At 46.6% G+C, this 13,178-nt stretch overlaps 1 protein-coding gene across 1 annotated transcript in view; it reads right to left on the reverse strand.

The window, feature by feature from the left end:
• Positions 1–12,503, reverse strand: part of LOC135378064 (beta-alanine transporter-like) — a 24,790-nt gene extending 12,287 nt beyond the window's left edge. The window contains exons 1-3 of the mRNA XM_064610912.1: positions 12,285–12,503; positions 9,874–10,087; positions 4,907–5,346 (exon numbers count right to left, since the gene is read on the reverse strand). Of these exons, the coding sequence (XP_064466982.1) occupies positions 4,907–5,305 (399 nt within the window). The 5' untranslated portion in view covers positions 5,306–5,346; positions 9,874–10,087; positions 12,285–12,503. The remainder of the gene's footprint in view (positions 1–4,906; positions 5,347–9,873; positions 10,088–12,284) is intronic.
• Positions 12,504–13,178: the final 675 nt, after the last annotated feature.

Below are 13,178 nucleotides of genomic sequence, written 5' to 3' on the forward strand. Positions count from 1 at the left end.
AATGAACAACTCACCCACCTGGATGTTTGTTACCTCGTGGTCTTGTTGCGACTTTTATTTTACACATAATTAATGTTTCGTATGTAGAGATATTGTCACGGAGCGAAATGGGTCGTCGAGTCGTCGAATAAACAGCGAACGGTTTAGTAGACCACTTGGTAGCAAAACACAAGAGTGATAGCTCTCTGAACACAACGGAGTCCAAAGAATGAATGCTCCAGCTTGGAGCGCACAAACATTTAAAGGACGACGGAAGCGAAAATAAGCTGCAAAGTTGTTTGCCTCATATTGCGATGTGTACCAAAACAATCCGGAATTCGACTTAGATTTACGTATATTAGTTGAAATGTCGCCACAATCGCGATATAAACTTCGGCCGCGGAACACACTGAGCCCCTGGAGAGCGCCGCCGCGCCGCCGTAGCAGACCACGGAAGTGACGCCCGTTGTCTCTCCTGTTGGAGTTCCTGACTTTGATTTCGCGGTTGTTTTGCGTTCGGAGGTTGATTTTCGCGACAAGAAAAACTGTACATGCTTGTGAAGTGTTTCCTGGCTGTGCTACAGCATGTTGCCGACTTCCTTTCAGCAACGCGAGGACATAGTGTTCCTTGCACGAACGACACACGGATAGACAGCACAAACATAGCGTCAAACATCGACTGACGTTTATTACAAAGACAACACTACCGAGGCTGGCCCCCCAAATCCATCCGAAGTAAGGTGATATCATTCTCCCTAGGGGTGAGAGTCTTGCTGCTTACTTTGCTCGTGTCTTACCTTGCGTACGGCCAGGATATGTTTCACAACAAACACGCTCTACCAGTCTGTGGTTGTTTCCGTGGCAGTATTGGCCATTGGCGCTCGACTGACAATCGAGAAATGCGAAGTTCAAATTCCGCCGATGTCTGACTTTTTTGATGACTGTCATATTTCAATTGTTTCCGAAAGACAGGAATCTTATTCTCGCCGCGAATCCGTCTATGCCTACTTGCAGACAGGTGAAACAGGACATGTGCAGACATGTTGTTGACGAATGGTTCAAAACAAATCCAGAGGTGCTCATTAGCCTTGGCTTGTCAACGAAGTACATCAGGCTGAAAGAAGGAGCGGTCCCTTCTGTATTTTAACGAAAACGGAAGGCACAAATTTTTCCTCCAAATGGCGTTTCGGCGTACGTCTGATTCCCGCTATGGGAAAAAAACGGAGACGAAGAAGCATGTACGAACCCATCTCTCATAGGATATATCGCCTTCAGACTTGCACGAGATCTCCGAATCGAACATCTTCATGCGTTATTCGGAATTCGCCGTGTTTATCCCGTTCACCGGGCAGCTGCACATGGAGCTCGAGAGATATTTGACGTCACGCGCTCCTCAGATTTTCCCGCAATGCTTTGCGGCAGCGGGCGCGCTCCATGGGCAATCGTGTCGGGTGGGCGGCCCAGCGCGCTCGTAATCGTCAAAAATATGCCCATCCGTACAGCGTACTCGCAAAATACTAGTGGCACCATAATTCTACGTAATATTTACACCTTGTTCGGACCCTTTTTTGCAATGGACAAATTTCGCTTCCGTTGTCCTTTAAGCGTCGCGCCGAAAAGTCTAGAAACAACACGTGCGTTTGCCAGAGAGCAGGCGATGTGTCTGGAAGCTTCTTGCTTCTTCTTCAGCATGCGCCGGGATGAGATGTACCGTTTCGTGCCTGCCCTGGAAGTTTCGCGATGATGATTCGTGGCATTGCCCCCTCCGTAGACGTGGCATCGTCTCGATGCCGTTTCTTCTCCTTCTTTTTTTTTTGTCATGTTGTCTCCTTCCAGCCAGTCTTCAGCGCTACCTGCTGTAGTACGGCTTGAGTCGAACGACGTGAACTATTTCAGTCCTCGGGGGTCGTCGAGAGCGAACGCTGCCCTCAGGTACCACTTCGTAATCCAGGTCTCCAATGCGTCGAAGTACTATGTAGGGACCGAAGTACTGCTTCAGTAGCTTCTCGCTCAGGCCTCGTCGTCGAATCGGCGTCCAAACCCATACCAAGTCGCCTGGACTGAAGCGTACGTCTCGTCGGCGCAAATTGTATCTTCTTTCATCGACGCGTTGTTGTTGACCAATGCGTAGTCTGGCCAGCTGGCGGGCTTCTTCTGCTCGCTGTGTGAAGTCCAGAGCGTCGTTTTCCACATCACTGGGTTCGTGGGGCAGCATCGCGTCCAGCATAGTCGATGCGTCATGTCCGTGTGCAAGGCGGAACGGTGTGAATCCCGTTGTTTCCTGGACAGCCGTGTTATAGGCGAACGTGACGTAAGGCAGTATTTCGTCCCATGTCTTGTGCTCGACGTCGACGTACATCGAAATCCTGTCGGCAAGGGTTTTGTTTAGGCGTTCGGTGAGCCCGTTTGTCCGCGGATGGTACGCCGTTGTCCTCCGGTGAGCGGTGTGGCTGAGTCGAAGGATTTTTTGCGTTAGCCTGCTTGTAAATGCCGTTCCCGTATCGGTCATTAAGGCGGTCGTAGCTCCGTGCCGTAGTACGATGTTCTCGATGAAGAACTTCGCCACTTCTGTTGCTGTGCCCTGTGGAAGTGCCTTAGACTCAGCATAGCGTGTCAGATAGTCGGTGGCGACGATTATCCAACGATTTCCGGAAGACGAACGTGGGAAGGGCCCGAGTAGATCCATCCCAATCTGCTCGAACGGCGCCGACGGCGGTGCGATTGGCTGAAGGTACCCAGAAGGTCGTACCGGCGGCGTTTTTCGTCGTTGGCATTCCCTGCACGTCCTTACGTAGTGATGTACGGTCTTGGCCAGTTTTGGCCAGTAGTACTTTTCCCTTATACGGGCCAGTGTCCGGCTGTATCCCAAATGACCTGATGACGGTTCGTCGTGGCAGGATTCAAGAATCTCGATGCGCATGTCCCCAGGCACAACGAGAAGCCACGTAGCGCCTTGTGGTGCGTGGTTTTCTTTGTAGAGGACACCATTACGTAGGGAAAAACTTGGGAGTGATCTTCTGAAGATTGGAGGAACATTGTCGGCGCGGCCTACATACGCGCGGCGCGGCGTACGTATAAACATGTTTTACTGGAATCCTCTCAAGGTGAGTTTTAGAACTTTCTCCGGCACGCCATCACAATGTAACGAGTGATTTAGATTGAATTGAAGACACACGGGCCCCTTAGGAAGAAGATGAACCTAACAAAAGTCCCATTTGGATATTGCCCATAGCCTCGGAGATCGAAAAATGACCACTGCCTTGCGGGATTTTGTTGACCTAACCCTTCCTGAGCATCTACTCAGAACATTGGCTGAAACCTGTATGCACGGGGCAGCTAAAGCATTCCTTGCTGTATGGCTGCCGTTAGTTCACAATAATTAGCTCCTTTCTTAGCTGCCCTTTTCATTCCTCCTTCAGAATCTCCATCAGTGCTACGCTTTTGCACCACGGTTTTCTTGGCGGGTCAGTTATCGGAACAGGAAAGTGCAAATGATGAAACAAAATTAAAAGTGACTGGAACTGGGAAAGCAACGTATCGTCGCGACCACGCAGGCAGCCCTGAGCAACGGCGAGCGTACTTGGTCCACCGCGGCCTGTGCGGTGGCTGCATGGCAGAACGGCATCAAACAAGTATCAAAGAGTGTCAAACAAGCGCCAGTATAACCGTTACCTCATAAGAAAAATATAGATCTTAATTTTTTGTAAAAATAAACAAACAAAGCTTCTGCATTATATTTCAGAACGATTTCTAAGATTGCACGTGCACTTGCTTTCTTTTCAGCAAAACAAAATAGTCGAAACTAGAGGAGTTGCACCAGACCCAACTCCTTTGGTTGCGCTTAAACTTTCGTCAGCATCCGGTGGCTCTTCTTTCGCAAGCCATATCTCAGTCAGTGTGGAGAAAAGCTTGCCAAGAGGTGAGACTCAAACTATCGACTGACACACTATACACTGCAGCCTTTAACAGCACTCGTCAATGTAGTGTGCATAAACTTTGTAACGAGCTATTTACTAATCTATTGAAAGTTGTAGCGCGGTGAAACATGAGGTTCAGTCTGGGGATTTGACCCCGTCTCGCAATGATTCTTGTTTAGGTATGCACAAGAAAAAAGAAAAAAAAAACGTAGAAGTATTTTGTTTCGCGTGGAGCTATTTTTCACGTTTTTCGCGTGTTCCACTTAAGTTCCCTCAAAAATGTCCACTGACGTGGCACGTAAAACGTTCGACGTTAAGTACTGGAGATGAGCACTGTTTTTGATCTATAGCATGCTAGTAGCTTTAATACGTTGCCGAAAATCCTTTCCAGAAGTAGGTGTATATCTTTAACGTGTACATCTCAAATGAATTGATACATCTACTGCGTTGACAGCACACTTCCAGCGTAACACACACAAAAGAAAAAGAAAACACATAACTCTAGATAGCTTTGTAACACTGTCACCACACTGGCTAGAAGGATCAATTGCGTCTTCTGACGCCCTTCTTGGTTGTGCTACCTATAACATAAGATCGACCTCTGGAGCGATACGAGCTTAACACTGCCTTCAACCTCTTTCGCGAATTTATGTTCCCCCGAATCACTTGCCGAGGCAATTCTGCTGAAAGCGCGAAAACATTTTCCACGCGAAAGACTTCTACAGTATCATCGAACGCCAATATTTGTGATTAGCGCTGTTAGCATAATTACCCTCCAGCGCAACTTAACTACCTACCTACGTTCAAAAATATCACCCCCCCCCCACCCCCACGCATGGCACCATAACGACAGGAGAATCCTCTGTCGCGACAAACCAAAGGGCGAGCGGGTCATGCGCTGCGGAAAGTAACTGCGTGAGAGGAGGTAATGCGGCGCCGCTGCGGCCAACAAAAGACTAATGCGGGACTTTCCGAGTTCCAGTGACTTTAAATTGAACGATATACATCACCTGCGTCACGAGAGTGCTTGTATAGAAGGTGGTGTCATAATGCCATCCGTTGTCACATGGTTTCCTTGGCCATGACTCGTCGGACACCGGTTGGACGGCGTACAGTTGTGCCCTTGTGATAACTGCCGTATAATTGACATCGTACATTTCACACTTGTGGAATTTACCAGTCCCAGTTATCGGTATGCTAAGCTCCTTAACTGCGGCTGGTGTAAATACATCTGCGAAACAGTCTAGCTCTGGCACCCTGCACCAGTGGTCTGGTGTGGCAGAGATGAAGATACTGCTGAAGAGTGTTAATGCAGATGAAATACTGGCAGGTAAGCACAGTAAAAGGTAGATGGTCTTCTGATAAGACCCGAATTCCCCAATGTGGGGCAAGATGTCGTCGAAGTCCATAGGCTTGGTGAGTTATCCAATGGGAGCAGTCGAGTCCTGTCCTGGAGCATCAACATGAAAAAGAAGAGGTCAGATACACGTATATTAGTGTAGTGTATTAGCGTGGAGCATTAATAAGAAAGAATCGCAGTTTTATTGCAGTTTAAAGCTTATTGTGAAGTGTGATGCGAATGCGATAATACCAAGGTCCGTCCACACGGTCCTGTTTTGGGACGAATGGAAAGCGAACAGAATGAAGTAAACGTTGAAAGATGAAAGTCGCTGAAAAGGTTAGCCAGTTGTAGGACTCGAGCCCACATCTTCTGGATTACCGGTCCAGGGCTCTACCAATTGAGCTAAGCTAACACGCCTCCCCAGTGACTTCCAAGGGTGCGTCATCTGAAGGGACAAACCAGCCACTCTCTCTCACTCATCCTCCTTTCACTCTTACATATTTGCTCACTCATACACACATTCATATGACGGGATTGACGCAAGAGGCAAATGTTGAACATGAGAGAACTGATGTTCTGAGGCTAAACGTGCCAGAAGCCGTCAAGACGCGGCACAAAAACGAACGTCTTCGTGGTTTTCAGGGGTCCCCTAACATGTTTTACGTTGTATCCGCACCAACGTCCTCCCGTTGCTTTATTATAACAATGACAATGTTTGCGGTCGTGCGCAACTACTGCCCTTGTCGACTCTCGAGATAGCGCCATTACAGAGTAAAAAGAGAAGAGAAGACAGGAAAAGAGAAACGCGAATGACGAGTATAACCAATAACGTCCCGAATGTACTCCAAAAATACATCCTCCACGGAGTAAAAACAAAACAGCAGAGCAGAATGATTGATTGCAGCAAGGAGCCTCGGTATATAGCACACCGATAAATACACTTTTGTGAAGGTTCCGCACTGAAGAAATACGCATGCATAACGTAAACGCAGACAAAATGGTGTATAGACTCTATTACGAGAAAATGATGACGATGGTGACATAGAGTTTACTTATGGTAAACTATGGCGGGATTAAACAGAGCTTAAACCAGTAATTTATGAGAGAAGCCTGAACGTGGGCAATAAGTAAGGAGTCTACGTGTCGTCCTTTTTGCTTATTGCTCACGCTCAGGCTTTTCTTATCACGGTGTCAACCTCACGCGTAATTTATTTTGAATGAAGTCCCGCATTTCCTGCTAGGTCTACGTCTAGTAATAGTCGCTTGAGCTAAGGTAGAGAAACGGGGTCTTATCTCTTTGCTGCGTTAAATTCTAAGTAAGACGCTTGAGCGTTGGAATACACGAACCAGAAAACAACAGAACCGACTCAAACCAGATTTTTTGCTCGTTTGTATCTGTTGTGTTGTCTTCCTGCTTTTGTGTGCCAACGCTCAGGCTTTCGTTACTATGGAGTTTTTCATACATACTTACACCCGTACTTGATGGTGAACAATGTCTAACGCTAAGTGAATGTAGTTAGGGGCAGTCAAAACTGGCTCACCCGAGCACCTTCAGAGTGTTTGATGTCTATCCCTTCATCCATGCTGAAGCCATCTTCCCGTTCATCATACCTAAATACTAGGTGGGAGTTACGGCCAATAAAACGTTAACGGCAAGTGGTAAAGCGCCAGGACGAGTGTTTTACACGTTGCTACATATAGATAGCGCGTCAGGTTGGCATCAGACACCGTTCAGAGGCTATCATGGATCATATTGTTTTATGTTTTAGGTGCTTACACCCATGCTCCCTAGTTTCATTACCCTGAGGTGAGAGTAATGGTGTTCTCAAACGGCGATCGGATTAGATTAGATTAGATGGGTCTTGCTAAGTCGTGCTAAGGCCGGTTTCACACTAACATTTTTCTCGTCCGTGTTTTTCACGGAGCCAAAACGGACCAATCGGAACCTACCGGGCTCGATTGCCTTTAGGTTCTATTTTTGAAGCAAACGGACGACAAATGCGGTAGTGTGAAATGGGCTTAAGATTGACTACTCGATGTAATGATAAAGACATATTCATTTTCACGTTTTATTTTATTTCTTTTCATATGCACTTCGGTATATAATGCCAGGAGCGATCAACTGAGCTTACGGCCTGGTATGGCAGTGCCTCGAGTTCAACTGGCAGGCAAAAGAGTAATAATACGTGCCTATGCAAGAACAGAAATAGTATAAATGAATTTCGTTCAAATCATTTGTATTACTTCTGAGAACTCACACGTTCGTCTGGAACAGCACCCGCGCCTGCCCCTTATTTATTAGAACCTGCTCCTTGGCACCTACACTGGTCCACGGGTATCTCTCCTGGTATGGTGCTTCGTAAATTTCATCGTTGAAGCCATCTGGAGGTTTTTGTTTGATGTTCCGTGATCAACTTCCCTGGAGGCAGTTTGCACAATGTCGAAGGACAAGGGGATGGATGTTGCCCTGCGCCTGGTAAATGCATGGCGGCTGTGGTGGAACTGTGCTCGCTCACGCTCAGGCTTTTTTTTTGTCATGGAGTTAATCCACCAGATTGCCTGCGTCTATGTCATTTTATCAGTTGCAACTGTGTAGTTTATTCCATCGGTGGAGACATATCACTCACGTTTCTTGGTTAGCGTATGCACTGTGTCCATGACGCTTGTGTAATGGTGAAACCATACTAAGTGAAAACGTACGCGCAATTCTTAAATTCCATTCAGTCAAGATACGTTATTGCAGCCGAATGAAAGTATATTGTAATAGACAGCGAAAGGCAACACTCTGCACCATACCACTCCGCACCATACCACTCCTCTTTGGCATGACCAGAATTCAGGGACACGACACAGAAAGCCGGCTTCGGAGGATAGCAGATTACCATGCAAGAAAGCCAACTTGACAGATTTGCTCGAGGATATGGGAGGTGGAAAAATTTTGGGGAAGGACACGGCGAAAATAAGTCTCTCATGAAAAAAAAATAAATAAATAAATAAATAACCGTGACGGTCTTGAGCTCTTGTGGACAATCGAGGAACCTTCCGCCGTCACGCCTAGATGTGGACACTTTTTTCAAACCTTCAGTGCCAAAGGATATTCTATGGAAAGCAGACGGAATGCATAACTTCAATGGAGGGCGGCGAGTTCGCAGGTTAAGCCAACTTTAAGAGTAGGTGTCCTGCAATTCTGGGGATGATCGTGGATGTTTCGAGCAGTCAGCGTGGACAACGATCGAAGGTTCAAGCGCTACTCGCAGAGGAACGCTCAGCCGAGTTCCCCCATCCCCATATCCCTGTCCTGTTTTCCCTGCCTAGCGGAGTGACCTAGAGAAAGCGCAGCAGGAGGAGGCGCCTTTCTACACACACATTTTTCAAAGGTCGTGTGGATGTACAGATGTCGCAGAAGTGATGCACGTTGCGCCGGTGGTATTTGAGGCTGGTCTGATATTCGTGGAAAAGCAGGTACTGAAACACCACTGACTTTTGTGCATGTGCTTCCAAATTTCGAAGTGAAGAAGCTACCTTCGCATGGTTAATTGCATTACGATTATTTATGGAGTTCTTGACGACCAACGGTTTGTTCCAGACGATTTAGTCACATATCATGGTTTGTATTACAACCTTTTTTCTGTACTACACAGCCACCAGGGAACGCTACAATCGTTCTGTGTAACAACTTCACTCCATTCCCATATCACATGGAATGTGGTTGGTTGGGTTCTATTCGCGCCGAGAAGTTTGGGAGTCGCCCCCTGGTGTTCACTGAACGAACCTTGTCGTGGGGATGTCCCCGGGCAGTATTCTCACATTGCATTGCGTATAAAGGCATTGCACGTGTTAGGGGCTGTCCAGCATTGATATTTCCTGGTGATTCATGAAGAAAACGACATATGTGTTCCAAGTAAATCGCATTTTTATTCCAATATGACAGTTTTTACTGTAAGTAACAGAAACGAAACCGAAACGGGGATCCCCACCAAGAGACGGCACAGTGGCGCCCCTAGTGAGGGTCTTGCCGCCAATAGCTCCAGCGGTGAAGCACATCACGTTATCGTCACTATGTGTCTATTGTTGTTGTTTAGTTCACTCGATCGATTGAACCTAATTAATGCTTGAAACGTACGAAAACTGCCGTATGACAGTTACATTACCTAAAGCTGGAACCGCATGACGCGTATCTCAGCGCGAGAAACGTGCCGTAGTACGCTTGGCGCAAAATTTCGCACGCAGAACCCCCGGCAAGGAACCGGTGTGTACTCGAGGGCGTCCGCATCCTCTTGATATTTCACGGGGACGGCAACATGGCAATCACAGCGTGGCATCCCAAACAGCGAAATGTACTGAAAGTCGAGTGCAGTAGGGGTGGGCGGTATGTGTCTTATCAATGTTCTTTAGTCTCACGAGTCTGTTGAGGGCCTTCCACCCCTACCCGTCCACCCTTACTGCACTCGACTTTCGGTACATTGTGTTGCTTGGGATGCGTATCAAGTTGGAACAACATGGGGCGTATTTCAAAGCTTAAGCTAGCCCAGCTTAAGACATCACATTGTGTACATATACGCTATGCATATCGTGATATTACGTATGACAGTTCTGTGTACGACAAGACCTAGTACCGTACAACAGTTTCCTCACCTGTGCGGGAGCTCACGTAAGTGCGGTTCCCTTTATTTTATGTTTGTTCTGGTGTCCTTTGTCCAGTACTCAAGCGACGCACAACGGATGTCGGCATTGCAGCGGTCAGCTTCTGGAGCATTCCTGATGCAGGGATGATGCCATCGTCCTTGAGATTGGAACTCCTTTTTTCTTCGGAAGCTTTGAGAGAACCCTTATGAGAGACAGTAGAATGCTAAAAAAAAAAAAAAAAAACAAAAAAAAACGATATATTGCAGGAGCTACGTTTCTTATAGCCAGGCTCGTTCGAGTGCGTGAAACGGGAAGACCGGACTTTTAATCACGCCGGACACTGTGGTATTAAGCTTCATTCCAATAGCTGTTTGACCCACGTATTGACCTTTTACCTGGTCATTTTAATTCCAGGTACTAGCGCAACAAGCCATAGCTTAATTCTGTCAGGTTTAGACGGAAAATGAAAAAGAGATCACGTTACTGTCTATATCTTACTACATGACATTATCTATACGTTGCACACGGACATATCTGAGCTTCAGTATATCAGATATTTATGCCAATGCAGGATATAGCTATAGGCTTATGATGATATTTCACTTTGTCTTAGTGTTCACTGCGCATGCTCTTTCACCATTTATTACCTGTTGTCCTTCTTCCTTTCGTCAGAATAACACTCCCAATCATGCCATACTTCATGCGGGTATTTTCTAGTATCGCATTGTCACCACGGGTTCTCTCGCGAAGAAAAATCGCACAAAAGGTAACATAATTAAAACAAAATGACAGAAAGGGCAATATCAGAATAGATAAATGCAATGACCTCTAGCAAAAACTAACGCCGGACAACAATATAAGTGCGATGAATATTTATAGCTTCGATCACTCGCTGTGCAAACAGCCTTTGTTTTTTCGCTCCGTGGCGACCAGTGACCGTACCCTTCCATCACCCGCTATCCAGTCTTTGTTCGTAGAGAACACTGGTATTAGCTGCCCCTGGTAATAATACGTTTGCACCTTAATAAGCGGACCCTTCGTTGCTTTTAAAGTACTGCTGTCGGCGGCTCATTTATTTCCAACATTCTGTGGCGACCTGACATGCACACGCTCTAACAAAAAAAGAAAAAAAATAACGGGGGGGGGGGGGAGGGGGTAATTACATATTCTAGTCCCCTAGATTGCAAATTAGTCTTCTAGTTCCTTCGTTTTAGTCGTCAGACCATGAAATTTACCACCTAGCCCTAGCAATAGTCCCTGAACTTCGCAGATGGTCCCCTGAATGCAACGGTCTACGTAAATATGAGTTCTACGGGAATTTGATGGAACGGAGCAATATACTTTTCTCCCTGCAGATTAAGAAATAATTAGTGGTTCATTCCCGACAAATAGTGCGCTATGCGTGTCACACGATTTTATAACACGATATATCAGTTCAGTTCAAAGTCAAAGTATTTTCGTTTTGTATAGGTTTTGTGCATATAGGTCTGTGAGGACAAGGCATGAAATGCAGTCTCCACTCTGCGACATTCGTTTACTCCCATGCACTTAATCAGGAGAGGGACTAATGGGTGTGGTAATTCACCTGGTCCCCCAAAAGACTAAAATTACTCCGTTTGTTGCTTATGGCATCTTGGACTGGCAGCCACCGATCGCTCTATAGAGCGCTCTATCTTGGACTGGTCCAAACGGAGCGCTCTGACAGCAGCTTCGGCAGTTGTTTCTCTTTCTTCCTCCAGCTCGGAGCGCTCTGGCATTGGTACCGCCAGTCGAAGATACCATTACAGTGTACATTGGGGAAAGAAAAATGGCCGAGGAAAAAGGAAGACTGGTTGATCCTTTCAAACTCAAGGCCCGTCTTCCCTATATCTACCTCTGTTGTAACATAGCCGATATGTACGTGGTGCCACTTATTACACAGCAACAGCGAGTGTATAACAATTATGTTTGCCGCGTTGGGTGATAAGTATGACGGAGTTGAAGTACTCTCTTTCTAAAGCGAAAAACACTTCACGAAAGCGCGCACAACACTGCAGGATATGTTTGTGAGTGCTTTCACTCGTCACTTTGGTATAAATTACAACATTCCAGGGGTGGGCACTAATAGTAATACTTTGTACTACAATACTGTTCCTATAATACTTTTGGGTATTCGTATTTGCATTATAATACAGCATGTGAGTGTTATTGCCCCCTCCTGCGACGTTCTTCGCTTCTTTGCTGAACACATGTATGCGTGAATGGATGAAGATCTAAACATTTTTCATCATAAAGCACCTCTTTCGATCTATATAAAATGTAGTGGTAGCAATGTACGTTATCCCCGCACAAGCCTACTACGCGCACAGTGCACTAAAACGGGCGGGAATCTGTTTTAAAGCTCTAAATTTAGGTCGCGCGACCGCTGCAACGCTCCTTACCATGCAGATGAGCATCCCTCCGTAGGATGGGCACCCTGACGACTCGGACGACGTTCGAGGCAATTCAGGATAATGTTATCTCACACACTTCCGAGGTTGTTAGCCGATGAGCGCGATAGTGGCGGTGCGATAATTTAACGGAGAACGTCTCCTCGTCCAAGACCTTCATTTACACGCGGGCGTACTTGCGCAGCGTCTCTGCAGTCAGTGGCATTTTGCGGCCGCTCCGGGCGTAGCTGTCTTCTGGGTTCATGTCGAAACTCGGCGTGGATCCAGACTGGGTATACTTGCGAGCGGCGAAAGAAAACTCGTCCTTGCGACATATCCGTACTATTCGTGAGCGTCTTCGAAACGCACGGATTGCTCTACATTGGGTTGCAGTGTAATTTACGAAGCTTCTGAAATAATGGGAAAGGCACGCGCAGACGAAAAGTAACCTAAAGTGCGCGGCCGTTCAGTCTATGTGGAATGCTTTGAAAAGGCACGGTCCGTCGTCGTCATCGTCAGCGGAAAATTTGTAGTCATTAACGCAGCCACTGACAGCAAAATCATTGTCACAGCGTAGAAACATGGGAAAACATGGGATTCCCCCCCCCCCCCCTGTGTACATTCGAAATGCTCTTTCTGTGTCACTCGTCTGCCAACCCCTGTCTCCTGATGTACGGCGCGGTCCCATATTTTTCAGGTGCTGATGAGATGATGGAGTTTTGGCACACATTTTTCTGACAACACTGCATAACGTGGCACTTGTTTTTACTTCGCAAGATAAAAAAAAAATGAGGCCATAGTTGTACACAGCGATGATTGCATATATTCCCGTTTTTCTAACAAGCAAGGGCGTACGGTTGGGCCAGGATCGCAAATAATTTATACCTTCACTGCATCACAAGCACT

This window comes from Ornithodoros turicata, chromosome 1, assembly GCF_037126465.1.
Source record: "Ornithodoros turicata isolate Travis chromosome 1, ASM3712646v1, whole genome shotgun sequence".
NCBI classification, from domain to species: domain Eukaryota; kingdom Metazoa; phylum Arthropoda; class Arachnida; order Ixodida; family Argasidae; genus Ornithodoros; species Ornithodoros turicata.